The sequence below is a fragment of the Simochromis diagramma genome, unplaced genomic scaffold (genome assembly GCF_900408965.1).
Source record: "Simochromis diagramma unplaced genomic scaffold, fSimDia1.1 OVJJ01000026.1, whole genome shotgun sequence".
Lineage (NCBI taxonomy): Eukaryota > Metazoa > Chordata > Actinopteri > Cichliformes > Cichlidae > Simochromis > Simochromis diagramma.
In genome coordinates this window covers 4953722-4978028 of record NW_024386985.1, presented here as the reverse complement: position 1 = coordinate 4978028, position 24307 = coordinate 4953722, and the positions used below count along the sequence as shown (strand labels likewise).

At 40.5% G+C, this 24307-nt stretch overlaps 1 protein-coding gene across 3 annotated transcripts; it reads right to left on the bottom strand.

The window, feature by feature from the left end:
• Positions 1 to 4782: 4782 nt before the first annotated feature.
• Positions 4783 to 24260, bottom strand: gabra5 (gamma-aminobutyric acid type A receptor subunit alpha5). Of its 3 annotated transcripts, XM_040040280.1 has the most exons (11): positions 24130 to 24260; positions 23884 to 23999; positions 22920 to 23004; positions 22610 to 22728; positions 21811 to 21878; positions 20865 to 21085; positions 17501 to 17583; positions 10361 to 10504; positions 7824 to 7976; positions 7355 to 7566; positions 4783 to 5804 (listed from the first exon to the last, which is right to left on the bottom strand). In XM_040040280.1, exons 3-11 carry the CDS (start codon positions 23000 to 23002, stop codon positions 5502 to 5504), a joined length of 1386 nt encoding a protein of 461 aa, XP_039896214.1. In that variant the 5' UTR covers positions 23003 to 23004; positions 23884 to 23999; positions 24130 to 24260; the 3' UTR covers positions 4783 to 5501. The 3 variants fall into 3 exon arrangements, with proteins under 3 accessions (XP_039896214.1, XP_039896212.1, XP_039896211.1); XM_040040278.1 differs by having other exon boundaries at positions 23884 to 24255; XM_040040277.1 differs by lacking the exons at positions 23884 to 23999; positions 24130 to 24260 and adding an exon at positions 23485 to 23596.
• Between the last annotated feature and the right edge of the window lie 47 nt (positions 24261 to 24307).

The following is a 24307-nucleotide window of genomic DNA, read 5'->3' as shown; positions in this document are numbered from 1 at the left end:
CACATGCACGGGCCTGGTTGGATGTGCGCTTTGACAGACCCATAGTGAAGCCTGTCTGCAGTGCTGCTGTCACCCTCTGCTGGTTAAAAGTAGATCTGCACACTCTAAAACACTGAGTGCTGCATGTGCTGCTCTAATTAGGACTGTTCCATCCAAACAAGGCTACAACATAAATCGTCCTCATTATCCTGCTGCTTTAACTGGTCACTAATGTGCTGCCTACTACAAACATACAGGCTCAGTGGACCCAAAGGAAGTGATTAAGGACATGCTAATTTGTATTACCTTTGGCATAAATTGACTTTCAGTGTGAACATCCACAAGAGATATTAATTAATTTGAAAAGTGCTTTACAAATACAATATAGTCCACATTTCAGTGTAGAAAAAATAACGATAGTTTAATAATGCCTAAGAGTTTTCACTATTTTTTTTCTCCGTTTAAACCTGCGAAACTTGCCAAAGTAATAAGACAGCATCTATGTGATTTTCATCAATCTATTAGTTGGTTATTAAACAGATTGTTTCCCTTTGTAAAGTAACTTTACAGCAACTCTCGGTTCATTGTCACGCAGCGAAAAGTTCAATATTTCACTCACAGGAAGTAAAGCAGGACTGTGTTATCTGTTTTTAGAGTTTTAGCGCTACTTTGAAAAGTTTCTTCAAATGCTGGCCTTTGCTTTCAGTGACGTGCACACATGCAGATTCTGGTGGTGAGATGATTGACAAGAAAGCGCTGATTTCTAGCATTTTTTGTGACAAGTGGGAATTTGTTGTAAAACACAGCAAAGTTTTAAAATTCTTTGATGAAGAAAAAATGAAACCTGTTTTCAAATCAAACAATTTCTTCCTCGTTCTGTCAGAGGCAGCGTAACCTTTGTTTTTGTACACAGTTTAGACAGTTTATACCACTTAGAAGTTTTCTGCTTACCTTTCATGGTGCTTCTTTCATGAACTATGCATCAGTGCAGAGACTCCACGCCTGCAGGATACCTGTGATATCAGCATTTTAATGTGTTGTTTTCTTTTTGTTGTTGTTTTTTAAGTCATTTCCTTCTCTGCATACATGACTGCACTGTGTGAGCATCCGTCCAAGCTCTAAATTAAAATTTGCAGTAAGGCACTGATGTACATTGATTAGCAAGGGAGCAGGATATTGTGCTGACGAAATCAAAGGTCGCACAGAAAATGTCAGAATTTGCAAAGATGTAAAAAAAAGCATTGTGGGGAGAAAAAAAACCCCTCAGAATATCTTCCATACAAATCCTATAATCAATCCAGCAGTTCAGCATCCTGCAAAGCCTCAGCGATTCATGTTCCTGGTGATGTGAAGATGACTTTGAAATACAATGCTGAAAAAGATGAGGCTGAATAATTTGCTTTAACTTTCACTCTTTTTTACTGTCCTGTTTATGGGCGCTGGCTGTTATCCTCTCTGACCTCCATTTAACAATGTTAGCTTTGTTATCTTCATTTTTTATCACTTTTCTGACAAATGTGTTTTTGTCCTTTGTCTGGCACCTTGCAACTATAATATAAAACGCTGTATTATTATATTAAAAGGCTTTTGTTAAGCACATGAAATTTCAAACCTGTGAATCTAAGTTAACTAATGATTTGTTTTATATTACACTTCACTTCTATAATATTTCTTCTGAAAGCTTTTTGGTGATTTCATACTTTATCTAGTTTGTGAATGTGTCCTAGCCCTGCTGACCAAGCAGTTTTGGAGACATGTCTTATACAGTATGCATAATGAAAAGAATGTTTATTTTTTACTTGGCACAGTAAGTTTCTTTAACTTTTAATAGTTTCCACTTCTGATGTTTGTCCACCATGAACTGTGCCACACCAAATAAGAAGAGCTTGCAAACAAACAGTTTTAAAGGGCTGGACATGAAGATAGGTTTGCATGCTTTCTGCAACTGAATGCTATTTCCAAGCTGCAAACTTGTATTCATGGTTATTATAACAGAACGTGAATGCAGCCTACACTTTAAAGTCAAGTGTATCGCATTTGATACATTAATATTATTTTATTTCATCAGAAGGGTCAATAAACATTTGATTTCTTTTAAAAATCAAGATTTTTCTGGGAATTATTTCATGTTTCAGGCTTTAAAGGCCTGTGATAGTCAATATTAGAGAAAAAGCTTTGATATAACCTGTAGAAACGTGAGAAGGTTAGTGATGGAAACACAGATGTACCTGACTTTTAGTCAGGTGACTGCAGCTCAAATCCCGTTTGTCTCAGTTCCTTCGACTGAAGGTTTCCTCTGTTTAAAAATGCATTTCCTCCTCACTGTTATTAAGAGTTTAGTCATGAAGAGTTATTGGGTTTGTAAGGCTCTTCCAATATAAAGTCTTAGCATACATTGATGCTGTATAACCAGAATCCTTGATTAACCCGGGGAAAGCGTTCAAAGTGCAGAGCAGGCCAAGAGTGCACCTAGGATCTTCTGATCAGTGGTCGGATGCGTTATCCATTCCACCAAGGGAGAAGTCTACTTGTCGTGTTTATGCTGCTATCAATAGTATACAGCGCCACAAAATCAAATCAGAAATCAGTGCTTTGAATCCCATGTTGTCCTTAAACAAAGCTAATGGCTTTCATATGATGGGTTAGCTTGACCTACAGGTTGCAGGGAGTGCCACTGGCCCAGTTCATCAAGAAAATGTCACTTTTTCTTTAGTCTGGCATTTAAAATGTGTGCACAAAGGGACAGAAGGAATAACACATTCTTTAAGCATGGAGTGTGGTTTGATGCTGTGGACATGTGATGTTGGTGACAGCTTATTGTGACTTAGAGTATGGCCTTGCTGAACGGGAAAAGCAACTTAAACAGAGCTAAATCCTTGTTGAACAGATGTGAGCCAGATGTTACTGCCACAGAGACCCCCACGATAGATTTAACAAACAAGTGGACTGCTACACGAGCCAGATATAGATGTATGTAATCAAAGGAGGAGCAGAGGAACATGCAGTTGTTGTTCCATCAAGCAAGATTAAGCCATCGTCTCTTTCACCACGTCGATGTAGCAAAAAATGTATTCACTCAATGTGCGTATTTATATGAACGGATGAAACTGATTAAGCATCTTGCACTCATCAGATTACATTCCATACATGCAATGCTACAGCCGAGATGATGAAGGTTTTTCATGCTTTATCATCGCTGAGATTTTGGAACTAAAAGCAGTCGGATAGAGTCTGGGAAGCTTTAGCAGAGACAGGCGTGTACCCATGGAAAAAGGTGTTCGTAACAAACAAATAAATAAAAACATTAACCAGATGAAGAAAATCTGAATGAAATGAGAATCAAATGGTAATAAGAACAGCGTAGTGGTACGGTGGTTAGCAAGAAGGTCCTGAGTTTAATTCCACCATCAGGCCGAGTCTGATGGTGGGGTCTTTCTGTGTGGAGTTTGCATGGGTTCTCTCTGGGTACTCTGGCTTCCTCCCACAGTCCAAAGACATGCAGTTAGTGGGGATAGGTTAATTGGAAACTCAAAATTGCCCATAGGTGTGAGTGCGACTGGTTGTCTGTGTCTATGTGTTACCTGTCCAGGGTATACCCTGCCTCTAGCCCTAAGATAGCTGGGATAGGCTCCAGACCCCCTGGGACCCTGAAAAGGATAAGTGGAAGAGAATGGATGGATGGTAACACACTACAATAAGCAGAGGTCATTATTCATGAGCATTATTTATTGCTTCAGATCATTGCATTTAAACAACAGTACAGTATGTATCTAAAATCTCAAATGAATCCAACAAATGAAGTAGTGGCAGGCCACGCAGGCATAAAGTCACATGATTCTGTTCAGTCTGCAGAACTAACTCTGCTGAAGTGAGTGTAGAGCATGCAGCTGCTGTGGAGGGCATCACATTATATTCTAATTAAACAATAGTGCCTTTTAAAAACGGGAAATGGCTTTCTTGCAAAGGGTTGATGAGAAATGTGAAATGTATTTCATATGAAACAAATATAAAGAAAGGGGTCAGTCATCTTAGCTTAGCGTAAAGACTTAAAGTAGAAGGAAACAGCCAGCTTGGCTCGGCTTGTTTGTTTCATTTTCTTGGAAAACTTAAAGTTTCCTCAAAGTACGTTTTCCTGCCCGTGAAACATAGACTGTATAGAAAACACAAACCACTATGATGAAACTCCAAAAGCCGACATCAGCTCATCACATATTTCTTTACATGGTAATCTACCGCGGGCGCAGACCAAGCACAGCTTACAAGCACCAGGTGCTGCCCTTCAGCAGGCTTCCCCAAGGTAGCCAATCAGAATGAAATAAACATCATTCCCAGCTCTAGTCTTTATGCTAAGATAAGGTCTGAACACTGGAGAGCGTCACTACTTACTGCACAGAGAGAGCAGCGTTAATCTTCTCATTACACTCTCAACAAGAAAGCAAATAAAATATTGCCAGAATATAAAATTATTCATTTAGCTTATCGGAATTTTATTTAATGTAATGTGATGAGACCCTTGTCACTGAGACCCTCGTCTCTCTTGATAACCTGATTAGTTCAAATCAGTCTTTTAATTACATGACAAAGAGTGACTCTGCTCAAAGCAACCAGATATTAGTTAATAATATTTGCAAGTTATTATCAAAGCTTAGAAACAACAAAGTAACCTAAAAAAATGTCAACATCTCTAAAGCTTAAGCTACTTGGATCATTTCCTAATCCAGTCAATAAAGCGCTAGACTAGAGTAATACTGGTGCTGTATATGCTTTACATAGATGAACCTTACTGGCTCAGTGGTGCCTTTCTAAAAGCTGAGCGTATATACATTTTTCCCAAACTACTACCACACTTGCATACATACAGGATTCTCTACACGAGGACTTGGAAACAGAAGCTGCCACTATCACATTAGCTTTAAATCATCCCCCGTTTTATAGGACCAACGGAAACAGGAACAAAACAGTAAATGAGAACTCGCCGTACGAAATGGAGAAAGTCAGCGAAAGCAAACAAGAAGCAGAAACGTTCAAGTAAAAGCTGAAAAACTGGCTTTTGATAAATGTAATAGCAGAGGATTTCAGTGCATTCATAATGAGTTATCACACTCTGAAGGCAACATATTAAGCATGGCTATTCATCTGCTTTTAACAAGGAAGCAAATTTCCATGTGCCCGGGCCCAGCTTCGCAATCCCGGACCTCCGGCCCATTTGTACAAAGTTCGAGTTACAAAGGAGAAAAAAGCCGAGTTCGAGTAATAACACAGGTGCATCTTTTGCATAGCATTTGGCTTTTGCTGAGCCATCATCGAATGTAGACTCAAGGAGAAAATATAAATGCCAAATGCCAAAAAATTTAAAAGATCACAATGTGGCAGAAACAAATCAATAACTGAGTGGTAAAGTGTGACAAATTAAGCTTTTTTTAATCATGTACAAACTCTAAGCAAACATGGCAAAATGTTCTTGAAGCAACGCACATGCAATGTTATCGAACTAGCTAAAAAACATGTCAATGACTCAAGGACTAAGGACTTCTCTGCTGATCTCTGCTGATCACTGGCTCCCTATTGAGATACGTAGCCCAGTACACCAGGTTGAAGGTCCCAAACAGCACGGGGAACACTATCCTGGCCATCTTATCAATCTTGCTGACACTGTTGTAAGTCTTTTTGGGGTCTGGCGCCTTGGTTTCAGGCAGTTTGAGCTGGACAGCCGTGCTGTTTGAAATAGTTGAGATGGACGCGTCCTTCGTTAGGTTGGTTGTGTAATTCACACCAGCTGAACAATTGTTGTTTGGCTTCTTAGACAGAGTTAAAGGGTCTTTCTTCTGTAGAGAAGCAAAAAAAAAAACATTGATTCAATATGCATAAGAAAAAGTGGCACATTCATCATTGAACATAATAAAACAGGTGGATAATATCACAGGCACTCACACACATACACGAGAGCTGAAGGTGAACAATAAAAGATGGCTGGTGAGATCTGAAGGCAGGGATCAACGTCCTTGGGCAGTAATGAACTGGCACTGTGCCACAGCACCGGCACACTGAGCAGAGGAGATATTGATCCGGCTTTTTTCAACTTCTACGCATCGCCCAATTCATCTCTTACTTTATTATTATTTGGGAAATAAAATTTTTCACTGCGCCCCCTTTTTCTTCTCTCTCCCCACAGCAGATGAAAGCACGGTTTGGCATACCGTGAACAAACTTCAGCGTTTCTCCAATTTTATTCCACTGAGGCAGCACTGATAATAACTTATTTAAACATAATTGACTAAAGAAGAAAGCTGTGTAATTGCTCCTCCTAATCGAGCCAAATGTACTGCCTGAACCATTATCTGTATATAAAAGATGGACAAGCTGAAGCTGAAATTCTTCTAATGATCAGCAGGGGGCGATAATTTTCTTTGGGAAAATGATAGAACATTTTACTTGACATATGACCTCAGTAAATGTTTTCTGATGCGTTTATGGTGTCAGGCGCTAGTTTCACGTCAAATCTAACACAGCATAAGTGGATAATGTAAATCATGGTCTTTATTAGAGTCAATATGTACAACAAATCGGTGTCTTCAGTTTCTCTGTCACATCAGCCCCTACCAACCTGTCACTAATGCGGAAAACCAAGATGATGGTCAAAATCAAGTTAAGGCTTCACGCCAGGACCTCATAGCCCAAACCAAACCATCACAGTCTTTTATATACAGTTTATGGGCTACACACAAACCTGCAGTAAATTTACACACAATGCATTATGTCTTAACTAGTTAGTTTTTCATTCAAACATATCAAGGGATCCCCTAACAGAGGCATGTTGTACAGCAGCGGTCCCCAACCTCTTTTGCGCCACAGACCGGTTTAATGTAAGACAATATTTTCAAGAACCAGCCTTTAAGGTGTCGCAGATAAATACAACAAATGAAAATGATACGACCAAGACAAAAACAATTCATAACACAAGGGAAAGGACCCAGAGAAACCGAGTTAATGATAAAAGCCTTGAAAACCATAAATTTCACACCCGAGCCTCAACTCTCGCGACCCGGTACCAAACGATTCACAGACCCGTACCGGTCCATGACCTGGGGGTTGGGGACCGCTGTTTTACAGGACCTTTATTTTTAAATAAAGTGAGCTTGGCTCTATCAAATATATTGAGCTGTAACAACCAGCTGTAACACTCTTTCTGAACTGCACTGAGAATACAGGCCAACTTTATGTGAGGGAAAAAAAATCAATTTTCCAGCCTTCAATATTGACTTTAAAAACTACATCAAGATCTGAAAATGTATTTTTAGTTTTCCTGTTCCAAAAATTCCACTGTAGTTAATCAACAAGAATGTGAGTCGAGGGCAGGTTGGAGCACAGCACGTACCTTTGGCATCTGGGCCTCCATTGCTTTTTTTCCATCCCACGCCCAGCTCCTTTTGGTGAAATAATTAACTGTGGCAAATTCAATGAGGGCAGAGAAGACAAAGGCATAGCACACTGCGATGAACCAGTCCATGGCAGTCGCGTAAGCCACTTTAGGCAGCGAGTTTCGAGCGCTGATGCTGAGAGTGGTCATGGTGAGCACTGTGGTCACACCTGGTGGTGCAGAAAACTGGGTCAGTTTTACTCACCACACTTGCTCTTCAGTTTCTATTCCAGCAGATTAAGTCATAAAAACAGGGCACGTATCAAAGTATTAAAGGCAGATTGTGAAGCCGAGTCACAGAAAAAGACATTTAGGAATATTCACTGCACTCATTTCCCAGCTTTATATTCCCACAGCACATGAAATTTGCTAACATTATGTAAATATATCTGAATTCATTTGATTTCTCTCCTTTTTTCAAACGTACCAAACACGGTTCGTGCTGGCACCGATTCGCGGTTTAGCCAAAAGGAAACCTGTGATAGGATTACAGTCATGAAGCAAGGCATGTAGGTCTGAATGACAAAGTAGCCGATCTTCCTCTTTAGGTAAAAGTGAGCCATCATCACGGTGTATTGACCTGTGGAAAACAGCAGAAATTAGCAATTAGTTATTTTAGTTACTCAATTCCGTATTTTAAAGAAAATAACATAAAACTGAGCAAAAACTTGTAAACAACACAAAGAAAAGTGGCATTTATAATTAAAATGCTCTTTTATTTGGAAACACAAAACAAAAAAACTAATTAACCAAAAAAAAACAACTTTTGGCCACTTGGGGGCACTGTAACCTGTCAGTGCAACACTTTTAGGATAAACAGTTGCATTAACCTTCTATTTGAGGTCATGTTATTAGCCACCTGAGAATGCTGGTCCAACCTCCCGTCTTCTTTTAGCTTTTGTTCTGGTCTCCACTAACTTTGGTTCTGCCTACCACAGCTGAACCACTGCAGGCCAGAGGTTCCTAACACATAGTTTATAAATACATTTTTCTCACATGTATGTTAGGAGTTACTTGCGTCGGGTATCACGTCTGACCCCTTAATCTCTGAGACCTTTTACCTTTCCTGAAACATGTGGCCTGTGAGTAGTTGCTACATCGTCACTCTGCACTCTGTGCTCTACATTAAACCACCCGACAATGCCCTGGCCATCATCCAAATGTGTGAATTCGATTATTTAAAGAAAAAAGGTTTGTGGGGAACTCATCATATCTCGTTAACCAACTGAAGATTGCATTTGAAGGATTTTTTTTTTTTTCCAAAAATCCTGTTGAGCCATGGAGTCTGATAAACTATAGAAAATCCACAGATGACTGCTGCTTTCTCCTGGCAAAATCCGATTTTTCTGTCTCACTAATCCCTTGTCACAATCTGCATCCTGTATATCTCTCTCTCGCTTCCTCCCCCTCTCTCTCTCTCTTTCTATGTGCATGCATGCGTGTGTGTGTGTGTGTGTCTCTGTGTGTGAAAGACAGACCATCCCATTCTGTCAGGCCAGGCCTTTGATTGGGGACGCACATCCTTGCCTTGCCTGAGCGAGAACACTAAAACAGACCTGGATCAGCGGTGATTACAAGCAGGTGCACAGATGACTGAAGCAGAGGGGGGCTGAGAGGGACCGCAGGAAAGTTTTGTGAGATGCAACAACGAGCATCATGTTCTTAATGAAAAGGGCACCTGTGCTGCCTTCGCTCCGAGGACTAGCAGTGAGCAGCCCTGCTCCGTGGTGGCACGGCCGGGCGAACCCCGCTCTGATCTGACCGCCTGCTGGGATTGGAAGTGGATGGAAATCTCCGAGGCGTGAAAAAATGCAGTTGTGGTGGATTTTACTGTTTGGTTTTTGGAGTGTCTGTGGAGAACTGCCATTCATAGCAGAGAACAACGCAGCTATGTTGGTCAACTGGTGAGTACATTTCGAAACCATCTGTTAAACTTTGCTGCTTTTAATTGTAACCCGGTGTCTTTAACCAAGTGAAATCACAAGTATTCTCAGCTCAGCTCCTGCTTCTCTTCTCACATCATCCTCAGCTTAGCTTGTGAGGTCAAAGGTCATTTCACTGCGAGCACCTTGCTGAGCTATTCTCGGCTTGTTACAGAGGGCTTGCACCCCAGATTAGTGATACTAATTAAGGACACGATGGCTTTGTGTGTCTGCCCTCTTTAACCAGTCTGAGCTGCAGGGGTGTGTAAAGACAGAATTGCTGTCTATGGCAGAATCTCATCGGTTACTGAGTCTCGGTCTTCCTCCTGTGTAAGCATAGCTGGCTTATTCTTTTTACCATGTAAGAAGCATGTGACGTGCCTCTCGACAAGTGTTCACTTTTCATACACCAGCCAGTGTAAACACCGGCTTGCCCCGGCAGATACTGGATTAAGATAGCTATTTCTGTATACATCACACTATAGGAACTCCTCCTCTGTGACAGACTCTCCACCAACAAGCAGCAGAATTGTATTATTGTACTTCTTTACATAACAGAATTAAGCAGATGCCATTTGCCCCCCACCCCACATGCCTCCACTCCAGCAGCCAATCCCTGCGCTGTGACGTCACTTAGTAAAAGCACAACTGATGGGCCTGCAAACGGATTAACCCTACAGACCCAATGGCTCAGACCACGGATAAGTGATTTTTTTTTCACCCCCCCCTTCCCAGCACCATCCTATCTCTTCTCTTTGCAGAGACAGCTGGCTATGTGTGGGAGGCATCCTCAAATCCTTGTGATTCATTCATTGTCTCTATCCTGCTTGATTTGAAAACAGTTTCTTCACACAATATCTTTGGAACACTATAATAACACGGATAATAGGGTGGAAGTGAGGGCTTAACACAGCCTGAAGCTGGGGTATGACCGCTGCAGTAAGAAGGGAAATAACGGCGAGAGCTAAGACGTAAGAGGTCGTGTGTGTGATGCTGTGGGATGGTTCATCTGTAATCTGAGTCCATTTACTCTTCGCTTTACCTCGGCTGGTGTAGATGTCCTCTGTGCCCGCGTCCTGACCAATCAGGTGATACTGGTTGAGCCGGGACCCTTCCTCCGCAACCACCACCGAGTCAGCCGCTTTCTCGGTCCACCTGTAAACCACCTCCGAGACCGGATAAGCGTCTAAGAAAACAAAACACAAAGATGCGCAGTCTTTTAAGACTTTGTTTCAATTTTATTTGGATTTATATCAGGAAGTAATTTTATCCAGTTTCATTAACCGCCATGTTCACAGTTGGTTTCAGGGCAAACAAAAAAAAGGACAGAAAAAAACACTACAAACTTTTAAAACACCATTTAAAGGACTTTTCAACACCTACGCATTTCAGATTAGGCGTTGAACGCAATACTTACTGTTCATCAGAGAAAAAAGAACTTATCTGATATTCGCCTGGACTCAGTTTTAATTACATCGCAAAAATATTCTTGAATCTCCCATTTATGAGAAACAGTCCAATAACTAATATCACTCTTTGCTTCAGGAACAATTCTTTAAAATAACATAAACATCGATAATGTCTATGTCCAGATTTGACCTTTAACCTTCTACATAAACTCCCCGAGTCTTCCAGTTTTATAATAACTGCTGAATGAATTCTTGAGTTGTGATCAAAAACATGATTTGTTTAAAATGTGGACACATGGCTGAACTCATTAACTGCAGGTGAAGAGTGTGTTCATTCTCTGCAGCTTTGTGGAGACTCGATAAAAGACATCGTGATGTTGCTCACTGGTTTTGGAGCTCTACATAGGAGCGCCACACAGACACGACATGCCTGCTAATTAATGCTCAGTAGTAAGTAAATAATTAAAGTAAAAAGTAAAATCCTAGAATTCAGTCACCAAAACTGGAGACTTTTTGGACGTGCATTAAACACTACAGCAGCGATGCATGTCTTTGTAGCAGCCTGTAATAACGCTTACTCGTGTCGAATATTTTAGCTGGCTTTCCTATTTAGCTTGTTTTAAACACGGCACTCTGAATATCTGTAATAAACAATAAAACTACCATCAGTGATATCCCTGAGGTGAGACATCTGCACAGAGTCCATCAAAGACTCAAAGAGGTTTGAGATTACTAAACTCCAAACCTCATTACAGAAACTACCTTTATGTCGCCAACATCATTTATATTTCTTTAATTTCATGAATAAAAGGAACTCTGAAGCATGCAAGCGTGAGAGTAGCACAGCTGTTTCAGCGGGTCTGTCATTAACTTTAGTTTGACTTCCTTCTGCTTCGTCCTTCCTGTCCGTCAAAGTGGAAAACGCTGAAGTGACTGACTGCTTCTGACGCTTTCAGAAAGGATTCGAATATATTATTAGAACAGAAATAAACGGTCTGCTGAATGAATGTCATTTCATGGATCAAACAACACACTCGCACACATAAGCCCCCCCCCCCCCCCCCCCCCCAAAAAAAAACAACAACAAACAAAAAAACAAAAGAACAAAAGACCTAATGCCACACGAGCCGTCCACCCACGGTGCATGTTCACAATATTATTTTGTGTCCCCTGTGAGCTTTTACTTCCTGTCAAGCAAAGATGAGTTTGATAAATGACATGTTACGTGAATGAAATTATGTAAGAGCTGCATTTTTAGTCACGTCAATGTTCAGATACAGGTGCTGTTTAACAAGAAAAGCAGAAAAAAGTTCCAAATGACCGACAAATGCTAACTTACTGAGTATGATCCAGAAATCCAAAATGTGCCGCAAATATCCAGCAGTGTTCATGCAGATGCACTAAAAGGGCCCCAGTCCCTGGATTTTGAGTTCATAATTTCTTTCTTCTCGAGAATGACTTATGTGATTTATGGACTCTTCATTCTGCTTTGCTTTCAGTTGATCTCTTTGTGTTTTTATATGTTTACTTTACTCCTTGTCAGGTTTATCTACCGATGATTTTGTGGAGTTTGTTTTTAGTTAGCTTCCTCTCTCTTTCTCCTCGCTCTTTTGTATCTTATGTCCAAATTTGCTTCGTTTTTATTTTCTTAACTTATTTCAGCTGCGTCTTTTTTTTTTTTTTACCTCTGGTGTATGTACAGCTTCAGTCTGAGTCAGAGTGTCTGTTTGTCTTCCTTATAGTTGCACCTCCATTTGTTTAGCTTCTATCTGAAAATCCTTAATTTTTGTTTTCTATTCATTGACGAATGAGTGTCAAAAGCTACACTTGCAAAACATTTTTCTTAATTTATCACGAAAGTGTCCTCATGATGAAAGTCAGTTACTTAGCTAAAATAGTGATAATACCTAGAGTTCTTGGAAAGAGAAGTCACCAGTGTGACTTCATTACACAGAGATTAAGTTGAAGTCGCTGTCAAGAGCTCGTGTGTGGCTCTAACATAATCGCCCTGATGTTATATGTGGCACAGTGAGGGGGATTGTTGTGACACGTCAGACTCTTCCTTTTGCTGCCACTACCTCTTCATCCTCGTGCATTTCAAGCTCAATCTTTCATTCATAGCTTCGTTTTAGAAACAAGTGAACTCTGCAAAACGCAAAGGCGGCGATCCCACGCACTTGTGCTGAAGTACAAACTCCACACGTACTGTACAGTAGATGCATCTGTGTGTCTTTCTCTCTCAGTTGTACCGCAGTGCAGAATCCAATCTAACAGTGTTGCACTAATCCAGCAACTGTGGTGTTAGAAGACTTCACTGCAATTTAGATTGACCCTAGTCAACCAGGCTGTGGATTATCGTCTTAAAGAGGCTCCGCGTTGCCTCGAATGAATCTTTGTGCATCCGAGTCACAGAATACATTACGCGCTGCACCTACTGTAACACTTCACCCACACTTAAACAGTTCAGAGAGCTTTGTCTGTAGATCGAGGCTTATACACTTGTTGGGAGACAAAAGACCTTTATATAATGACTAAGCCATTCATTGCTCTAAAATAGAAAAAATGAACTTTAAGCCAATGTCATCACAGACTGAGGGTTATATATGGCACTTTGCTCAAAACCGCTTTCTGCACAGGCTGAAAAGGAGTCTGTGCTTTTTTAGAGAGTTTCTTAAAATTCAAAAACGATTCAGAAACAACAGCCACAACGTCGCTGTTTTCCATCCTGCAGGTTGGAGGACTGTCACCTCGTTCTAAAGACTGACCTCAGAGTTATCGTGAAACTGGAGAGAAAGCCCAAGATACCGTAGATCACACTGGTTATGAGTCTGAAAGAGGTCACTGCTTTAGACTAAAAGTATTCTTGAAAATAAAGTTAAGCCACAAACTGTCATCTTTTACACTCTTTCCAGTCTTCAGGCTAATGGTAATTCCCCAAATCAAACTACACTGCAGTCTGGAAACTCTAAGTAGCACTTTTTGCATATTGGCTTTCTTAATGAAAACTCACCCTTTTCTTTTTCCATAAATCTTTATGATTGAGTTCCAGTTTCTTTGTTTGTATCTGCTATTTACTAGAACTTACTCACTGTCGGAGCCTCAAGTGGGCGTTCAAGGAACTGCAGATTATAGCTTTTTTTTTTTTTTTTAACCCCCAGGGGGTGTTGGTTGTTTACAACAACGTACCTTAAAGGTCAGTGTGAACAAACCTAAAAAAAGGTGAAACACTTCTGTTGTGTCAACCCTGATACACTACAGTTCTTAATGACAATGTATGCTCACAGTGAATACACTTTATTCTCTGTAGCCACTTCTACATAACACAACAAACACACAAGACAGCAAATAGTACTTTAAAAAGGTTAAATATGAAAATTTGCTTGGCCACTCATTTCGCTTAAAATAATGTAAATGTATGTTGTTGGTTTACAGATGTGTAGGAAGATTTGGACCTGATTTGGTTCACCAGCTCGTTCCACATAGGAAAAAAAACGTTTTTATTTTATGGTAACTATGAGAGAAATTCAAACATTTATTACAAATATCAGCTATAAAGTTTTAAAAAAAGTTATTGCATTATAGCTGTTGCAACAAAACCACAAATCACAGTCGGCAGACAAGCTCAAACACTCAGAAACTTCATCTGTAAAACATCTTTACATACAGGAAGTCACTGTACATGTGGCCCATAAAGCAGCCAGTGTACTTCAGACATGCCTGAGAAAATCAGAGAGACCCAAAGGGTTGAAAACACTCGTTACCACTCAGACGGGTGGTGGCGAGGCCACTAGTCTCGTGTGAGGCTGAACCGGATGTCTTAAGTATATTTTAAGCATAGGAGATTTCTTTATTAAAAGACCCAAACATTGAGATGCTTCTGCATAAACTGCAGTGTTAACGGGAGCTGTATATCACAGTAATAGAATCAGGCCTACGTCTGTCTAAAACCTATACAGAAACACGTGGACATATAAATACATTTATTAGTAACCAAATTAAAAACATCCTTTTCAAAGGTTTTTGTCATATTTTCAGTTTAACTGTGACTCTGTTCCCTGTTTCGGTCCTGATAATGTTTTCTGCCCATCATTAAGTGCAAAAAAGAGACAAATGAAAGTAAGAAATCATCCTGATAAATGTGGTTTGTGTGCATATATCTGAACATGGAGCACTTCTATTTATCACCCAGAGTGTAATCTAAAATTAGAAAAAACAGCCTTTCAGACTGAGTAAGAACGTTCATCTTACTTTGTTTTGTATTTGCATTTCGGTTCATTTACAGGTGCATGAATGATCTGAGCAATTACTTCAGCTGTGAAAAATTGAGACGCCGGCAAGAACACGACTCCAGATTAGCATTTTCCCATGCTAACACTCAAACATGAGGACAGAATAGTGTCGCAAGAGTCCAGCACGCTAGCGTGCCATGTTAGACTTTTTCTTGTATTATGATGTTTTTTAACGGCGTTTTTACTGAGGTACAAATAAATCTTTGTAAATTCAGGCAAAAAGAAACCATCTGTTATGGCGAGTGATGTCTAATTAAGGCTGTACGACAGTTGGCACACACACTGAGATTGTGAATCGACTGCTGTAGACGAAAACTTCACCAGAATTGTCGGCTCTTTTTCAAAAGTTGGTTTGGAATTTTGGAAGTCGGATGTAAGGAGGTACACTAAGAGAATCAAAGAGACTACAGGTGTAATGTGACTAAAACAAATTAAGATATATACGCATGGTCACGTGGCCACCAGTGTGACCACAAAACAAGACCCGCGTGTTGCTCTGGTGTATTTACATCAGGTAAAGGCTTTCTGTGCATCACACACTTCCTTTAAATTGTGTCACAGCGATGAGCGACAGCAGGCACACAGACACTGGTGGTTGTACAGTTCAGTCCATGAAAGGTGATTAACACAACAGCAAAGGAAAGGTCTACTGTAGCTTTGAAAGCCTTGAGCTCACGGGTGAGTGCTGTCCATTAGGTCAGAGGATTAGCTTGGGTTAATGGAGTTGGAGAAAACAGGATGTATCACGCGGTAACTTTTACAGCTCACAGCCTCACGTAGATTTTTTTCTCACCAGTTACGGTTTAAAAAGTTAGTTTTAGGATGGCAACCTCTGTGTTTTTTCACCTTCATCACGATAGATCACAACTTAGCAAAGCTACAATAATACATACTGCAGCCACACTTCCATCACTGCTTTTGTTGAGCTTAATTATTTGTGTTATTTGGACAGTTTGGAACGATTTCCACTTATTTTATTTTTGTAGTTAATACCGATGGTTAACATAGCTTTCAGCCTTTGATGGGTTTTCACATTTTTCCATTCAAGGATATCAAATTTTAAAAGAATCTTCACAAAATTAAAGAGATTCTGTTGCTTTTTTGTTACAACTTTTATTGTCAGTGTTTTTTCTTTGTGTATTTGCAATGAGCTGCTGTATGCAATAGACTTTGTCTGTTACACTAAATCTGCAAGAAACCAAGCAACTAGTGCTGTATTTAAACTTACATAATTAATTTAAAGTGGCGCTTTTATGCATTTCCTTATTTCCTGTCATAAATCTTCTGTTCCAGTGGACACTGGCATTATAAAAAGGCTCAGTATATACACACAAACCCCCTGTGAGCCCAAAGCTCCGCCTGCCGACTGATCTCAGTTCACTCATTTCATCACGGGTGTTATACTGTTGGATCTGTGTGATGTCAGTGAGAGTAGATACATGGCCATTCCCCTTACTTTCGGTTTTAACCTTCTGTTTATGACTGACAGCCAATCAGAGCAAAGCTCGCTTGCCTTAGAATGGAGAGGAGGGGTAGCACTAAGGTCCACCTTGATATGAGGAAGAAAACCTTGATCTGTGAATCATACAATATTAAAAATATGGAGCTAAAAATGAGAAGAACAGCTCCTCTGTGAGGAGGTTTCGATTGTCAGGGATCCCTGATGGACTTCAAGTAGAGTTCATCAGCATCACAGCAGTTGTTCTCTTAATTAGCTGCTGCGATTATCCCTGCACTTGGTTTCACCTGCCGGTAAGGTGACCAAAGTAGCTGTGGGAGCAGCTAAGTGTCAGCATGCGGCAAGCGCACTCATGAGGACTGCGATCACTACGTCACGTCAGTGGCAGGGAAAGCCTCAAATGCTAATCTGAAGCTTACAGAACAGGAGCTCCCCAGATATTTTTGGACCGTGTGAGACAAGCTGACTAACATAGAAGTCACATGGAAGGTGGTGGTTTGGCGGTTCATGTGCAAAAGTACGTCCAGATTTCTAAGGTTACCTTGGTGGTAAATTTAGATTTGGTGTGTGTGTTTATGTCTCTAGCTTCTTCCAGTGTGTGTGCATGTAGGGTAGCTGTTTCAGAAATTTCCCATTAAATGTAGCCGAGCCAGTGAAGGGTGCAGAGGAGCAGCCCTGACATGTTGATTAATGGCTTCATCAGGAGGAGTGTGTCAGTGTCTACATGGCTCTCCTGCACCGCCGCAACAATAGCTTTACACCTGAGGGACACGGCCTGTCAAACGCACTAACGTTCATCCGTCCCTATGCCCTCTGCATGGAGAAAGACACTGAAACCGATGCCATGTCAAAACTACATGCTGCTTTTCTTTCTGGTGTACCCCCTTTTTCGAAAAGTTTGCTAACTATTTTAACATCACTCTAGTTCCGGATGCTGACATAAAACATTTACATCACACCTTTTCCTGTATTATTAAAGACTCATTATGTGCAGTGGGCATTTGCTTGAAGGTGCATTTACTTACAGCTTCCAAATTTAAGGGGACAAGCATGAGCATCCATTGGAAAGTCCTCCAGCTGCATGGGACATTCAGCAGAGATGGTAAGCCTGAAAGAAAAAGGCAGAAAATGAACTGACTACATCATTATCATGATCACCTCGTTCACAATTAAACACAACCCCTTATTATAAATTGTGTTTAATGTTGTAAACAGCCATTTATAAACAGAAATCTCCCTTTGTCTTCATTAGTGTCTCAAATAATTAACGGTAGAGCGAAAAGCAATTTTCCCAGTGTAGAGCAAAAAGCATCTGAACCAGCAGAGGGACCCGTGATGAGCTTTGGTCTGTGGAGAAAGGATGCCACCTGTCTGTGGGAATACAACAATGCACAAATGAAGCTTCAGTGGAAATAAAAACGGGGAAACAAATGAGCTCATGTTGGATCTAAAGTGTGAACACAGCTCAGCCACACAGGCAGCCAATGGACCACCAGGTCTTATATAACACTGCCATCTGCTGGTCACATGGAGAACAATGAGAGCTGCTACTATTCAAATGAATGCACCATGGTAACAGGACGTGCTATACTTCACTGGGATGACATATTTTCTATTTCAGTATACAAATCCTGTGATCACTTGATTAACTTGATTTCTTGTGTACATTCACTTTGTTTCTACTTTTGTATTTGGGGGCGTTGTTTGACGTTTCTTGGTTGTAGTCTAGTTGTGACCATTTAGGAAAGTTTACTAAACTTTGCCCCACGGCTGCTCCTGATCTGCTTGCCTTCATCTGTATGACCCAAACGTTGGATTTGCTCTCTCTGGTGTATTTTTGTCTTACTTGGTGATCATTACAATTCCAGGTGTGGTTGTGACTCTCACATTGATTTAAATAATGGATCATAGTATGTTTTCCACCAAGAATACCTCACAAACAGGGCCGTCAACCTCCGTTAAGTTTATGAATCGCATTCAGTCCAGTTGATCTGTGCAGCCATTTCAAATATCTAATTTTCCCTTTCTTGAGTAAAAATGTGTGAGTTCACTCGCATTTAATGAACCTCTCTTTTATGGAACAGATGATCAGTCTGCTGCGAGTACATGTGCAATTTATCGCTCATAGTTGATCTTGTGAGGTGTCAAACCTCCACAAATCTAAGGAATTATATATCTAAAAAAACGCAAGACTCAAGACTCCAACAACACACTGAAATCTACAGATGTGGACGTCCATATATTTTTATAACAGTGCTGATATTATTTAAAACATGTGCTTATTAATCACATTAAAATAACATATTCTTATATTGTTATATAATATTACTTTTATTTCACTTTTAATACTTTGACACTTGCGCATTAAACATTGTAACGCAATGCAAAGTCTCGATTCAAATGTGCAACGACACCTGCTCGGTCTTGTTGTGCTGAGCAAACTGACGGCAGACAAAACTAGAGAAGATATTTCTGCAATATTTTGAAGTTACTGCAGTTACTTTATATGCAGTACAATATCAAATTAAAGTTCATTTTATTTTTTCCTCAAAGTTTTTAGTTTTGCCACCAATTTTTTTGCAGCAAACGTTAGTTTTGAGTTTTAGTTGACTGTCATAATCCTGCACAGCAGAAGGATTTCTTCATTTTGAACCACATCTGCTGTCTCGGCTGTTTCGTGTGAATAAAATCCACACGGCACAGAGCACGAGCCTCGATGTGAGAGAGAGAATCAAAGATGAATACAGATAAGCTTGGGATTCACTGAATACATCACAGAGCAAAATATACTTTCTAAAAAATTGTCACTGCTCGCTGTGTCTGAATAGGACCCCCTAGTGGTGATTGTGTTATATTGTTACAGCCGATTATCTGACTGGAGGAGTTGAATTTAGGTTTTGTTGTTATTGAAACATGCGACATATGCTGGAAAATATAGTTGTCCTTCTTTTCAAAAGTAAAAACATGCATTAACTATCACTTTTCATGGCATTAAATAGACAGAAAATTTGAGAAGGATTATTGATAAAACAGTTTAAATAAAGGTAAAAGCATCACTAATATTATCCTGGTATTGTTTCTGCTGATTGCCATGTCAGCACTTACAGTATCGGTACAGCAGCAGGTGTTTAATTCTGTCCTGTTTTAGATTAATTACTCCTAAGTGAATCATGTTTGACACACAGCGTTTTGTTTTGAGACTTCTACATCATCAGATCATTTAGTTAGTCAAACACATACAGATGTTAATAAATCATACTGACCAATAAAAAGAGTGCAGGTAAATTACCAGATGATTAAAAGGATGACTGATGCTATTCACTATGTTATTTCACCGAGGTCCATGTTATTGGATTATTAGGAAGTTATTGCGTGTTTTGGGCCATATTGTGCATAATGTGGCATTGCACTGTCTGGAAGGAACCTTCATGTTTCTCTAAGGGATCTTTTCATCCTACAGCAGCTGGGGCACTGCACACTGCAGAACGACGAACGCAGGAGAGGAGAGTAAGACATGGCTAAAATGTTCCGCTAATAACCTCGTTCCCAGAACACAAATGCATTAATGGGCCGCCTTGAACTCGTTTCTAATGGCTCGTAGCGTTGGAAAATGTGCTGTAGATTTGTAGCAATTTCAAAGTAAGAGGATCGATAATGATTTTTGACACGCAGCCATGTCCATTTCCTCAAACTTCCTTTGTTAATATTTGATTTGCAGGATTTATTGACCTGATAAGATGATGACGCAGCACTGAAATGAAAGTGGATGTAAATGAGATGGTTCTATCTAGAATACATTTCTTTCCACAGCACAGAGTCTAATGTATTATGCATCCACAAGCCATTCTCTGAACTAATAATGAGTGGATTAGTATGCTTTATGCAAGGAAAAAATCTCTTTCCAGTTGTTAAGGCGGCACAAACTGAGAACAAGACGCATTCTTGAACTGTATGCATCCTTTGAAAGAGCCAGAGCATGTGAAATCTGGGCTGCGAACAGCTCGTGCTGTTTTCAAAGTAAAGCTTTCTGTGACGTGGTGACAGAGTTAGTTAATAGTAGAGGAGAGAACAGAGCGCTGGGTCAAAGCAAACATTTCCAGTTCCCCTGACCTCCAGTTTACAGTGTGAGGACAACATGATGACGCATCAATGCACCACTGAGACACAGAGTATAAATGTGTGGGCTGTATTAGTGCAGCGGGGGTCTTAAAAACCATTACCAAAGGAATATCGCAGACTGATAGAGGTTTCAGTCATTGCTCCAGGTTTAATTGGATTATACAATATCTTTAAACATGGCTAGCCAGCTCTTATGAGTCAAGGTTTGTAATGTAAGACTGGCTGGAAAAGAAATGCTTTCAGTTCAAGCTGGATAAAACGTTTGCTTACCTCATGGTGTAGAGAAGAGTCCCATCATCCTTCAGCCGCAGCAGCTTGTTAGGTGTAGTCATATTATGTGCAATGGACTTTTTCCCGTTGAGGAAGAAGGTGTCAGGGGTCCAGATGTTGCTGGCTAGAAGATTATTCAGGGCAAGCATTTCCATCGGGCCTTTGAAGCAAAGTCGCTCATCCTTCCAGCTTTGGCGGAAGAATACGTCGATGGTGTATTCCTGCAGGAAAACAGCTCAGACCCATGAATATGAGAGAAGTCACGTATGCATCTAAACAAATTGATGGAATAAAGAAGGTTTATGATGATTAACTAGTGCTCAGTCATGAAATTGTCTGTTTCTCCTACAATAGTTCACAGTTCTTACAGGAATTGGTACATTTTGTTCATATATTTTGTGAGGGGTTTTTTTTTCACTCCTTTTTGCATAAAAATGACTAAAAACTGTGATTAGAAGATTATGGAATATTTGCTTCAGATAAAGGAAACAGTATTTGGCATGAGAAACACAAACAAAGCCAATAAAAAGTCATCCTTTGTAAAATATAACAGAGTTACGTGTGATCGCACTCGGGCTCATTTGAGGGTTAAGAAGGAGCAGCAGAGTGATTAGCGAAATCTAACATCATGCAGCTTAGGTTCAGGTGGGATCCCTTCACCAAGCTGAATGTGTGATCGTTGCCTTTTATTGGTGTGTTCAACAACATTATGCAAAAATCAAGCCATATTTCCTGAATCGTGGTTAAGAGGTGAAAAATGGAAACATTTAAATCTGTTCAATTCTGGCACAATTTGGATCACTTTCTTCAAACCTGTGGAACAGGACGGTAAAAGAAGGCATGTTCTCAGAGTAGACTTGTAATTTCTGTAATTAAAGTTCTGATAAGGCCAGGTTTTTAACTTAAAATATGTATGCATTTAGTATATTTGCAGTGTGATTATTACCATTTCGGTGTCAGAGACCGGACCAAAGCTGGTGACAAAGATGTTGGTTTTGATCTCCGTCACCTTCTCTGTAAGAAAACACAGAACACAGTGAGCCTCCAGAGCAGACATCAGCATCCACAACATCATCTGGTCTAAATATGAGGGACTAGGTTCTTGCTTCTTTGGGCAGAGATTAAAGTTTAACAGGCCAAATCTCTAATTTCATTTTATCTGAAAAACTAATCCAGTGTGACATTTGGGTTTGTAAAATTTAGGTTCTTCCACAAAAAATAAATAAATAAAAATAAAATTAAAAATGGCATATCGTGGATTATTTGATGGGGTGACTGCAGTCCATCTTTTGAAAAGTCACTTCATCTCTGCTATGTTTAATACTGTTTAAGCCACGGTAAGATTTTTATGCCTGCATATTGTTCAGTAATTAATGCATGACACCTTTGAAGCTGGGCCAGTGGGCATTCTCCATATTTTAATGTTTATGTGTTTACACATCAAACCAGATTTTTTTTCAGTTTGATAAATATAATTTATGGGAACTTAACTTTACAGTCGCTGCAGAACAAAGGACCCACCGTCCAACCAGAGATGAAGTGGTTCTCTCAAGGTCACAGCAGCACGCTGCATACTTCACAGTGCCATTAAATCATACTTAGCTGAGGTCATAACAGCTCGTCATGTGTCTCGTGAATACAGACTAATTTTCTGGGCCGAGCAGAAGGCAGATGTTGCGGTGCGGAGCATTTTTTCTCTGAGGGGAGAAAATTTGTGTCGAGGTTTAAACCTTCGCTGGGCTTACCTCCCAATCCGGGCCGGAGTCTGTTGTCGTAACCATCCAGAAGTCCGTCCAGGATGCGCGTGAAGATGGTAATATTGTCATTTAATTCTGCCTCTTTTGGAGTTATCTCCTGGGAGAAGCTGGAGGAAACACAGAAACAGAAAGCTGATCCTGGACACGGGTGGATTAGAAAAAAAGGATGTCATATAAACACCTTTAACTTTCTGTAAAATTATTTAAAAATATTGAACAATCAATTCCTATTTATTAAGCAATGAGCTGTGAATAATGTGCCATTACAGTGTGCTAACATTAAGAGTCAGTTCCTTACCTCAGACGGCAGGTGATGCTCGCAAGCAAGACACAGAACCACAGACGCCTCATTGCAAAGCTGCAGCACATTCCATCGCCCATTCCTGAAAAAACACACGCAGTAGTTTAAAACTTGAATACCTTTTTTTATTATTACTGCCAGGGCTAACTCTTAGTTCAAAATAATCAGGACTTAGTTCAGTTTGAGAGCTTTTGAGATGTGACCTTGTTGGCACATCATGTTGCCTTTTTTGGCAGAGGAAACTAAGTCAAATATTAGATGATCTGCACACTGTCCCCCAGAAACTCTGCACTCACTCCAAGCCTATGGGTTCAATAAATCTTTAACAGCTCCACTACAGGAAATGTGTGACAGAATCAATTCAGCATCTCGCAGCGCAGTGGCCATCAGCCTTCCTAAACACTAGGCAACATCTGTAAGACATGCAGATGTTCAGACCTTCAGCGGAGGTGTGACAAGAAAAAAATGAAAAGCTGATAAAAATCCAAGATACAGTGCAGCTTTCACGGCTCAGACATGCAAACAGTGAGTTCCTTCTTTGTTGGAGCCCCTCTATACCCACCCATCTCACTGCAAAAGCCTCTGTTCAAAGGACTGGCGCTGTGTGAGCTCTGCTGCGTGTATATCCAGGTGAAATGCCTCCACCTGTGCTGCATCTACAAGATTCCTTTCTGCACCACAGCTGGACTCTTTTAACCCGCGTCTGTGTTGCTGTGACTCTAGGTACTCTTCACTGAATCATCTGAAGTCCGACACAGATCTCTACAAGCTGATTAAACTCCCGTGAGGAGGACGGTGTCTGCGGGTCCTTCGTAATCAGCAGCAGCAGCAGCAGCAGACCTCGGGGATACTCTTTTCTTTTCTAGCCTGTTCACTAATCCGTGCTACTACATCTCATACTGTAGTGGCCTAAAATAACGCGGTGCTGCACAGGAGCCGAGACGCAGTTACCAAAGCTTACCACACAAGACGATGCGCAGTCAAACTTCTCCGCAGGTCTCTCACACACACGCAGACTGCACTGTTCACAATTTGGCATCAATTCCTAAGGCCGACACCTCCATCCGCGCACAATAACTGTATGTTGGAAAGAGAGAGGAAGAAGATGTGGACTGACTTCACTGTCAGCGAGCTTTATTTCTCCCCAGAGCGATTAAAAGGTTGGCAGCGAAAAAATAAAGGCTTCCCAACACTTGTGCTGACTGACCATCCTTTAGTTTGGTCTCCGAGGAGCCGCGAGCACAAAGCCAGCTTAGCAAAAAATCCAATAGTGTATCCAAAGGAAAAGCTGAGTGCAAATGTAGAGTTTGGTGCGAAATGAGCAGGCGAGCGTGCAGAGAAGCGGGAGGATGTGTGGCCAGTGAGCGGAGGAGAGATGCTGTAGA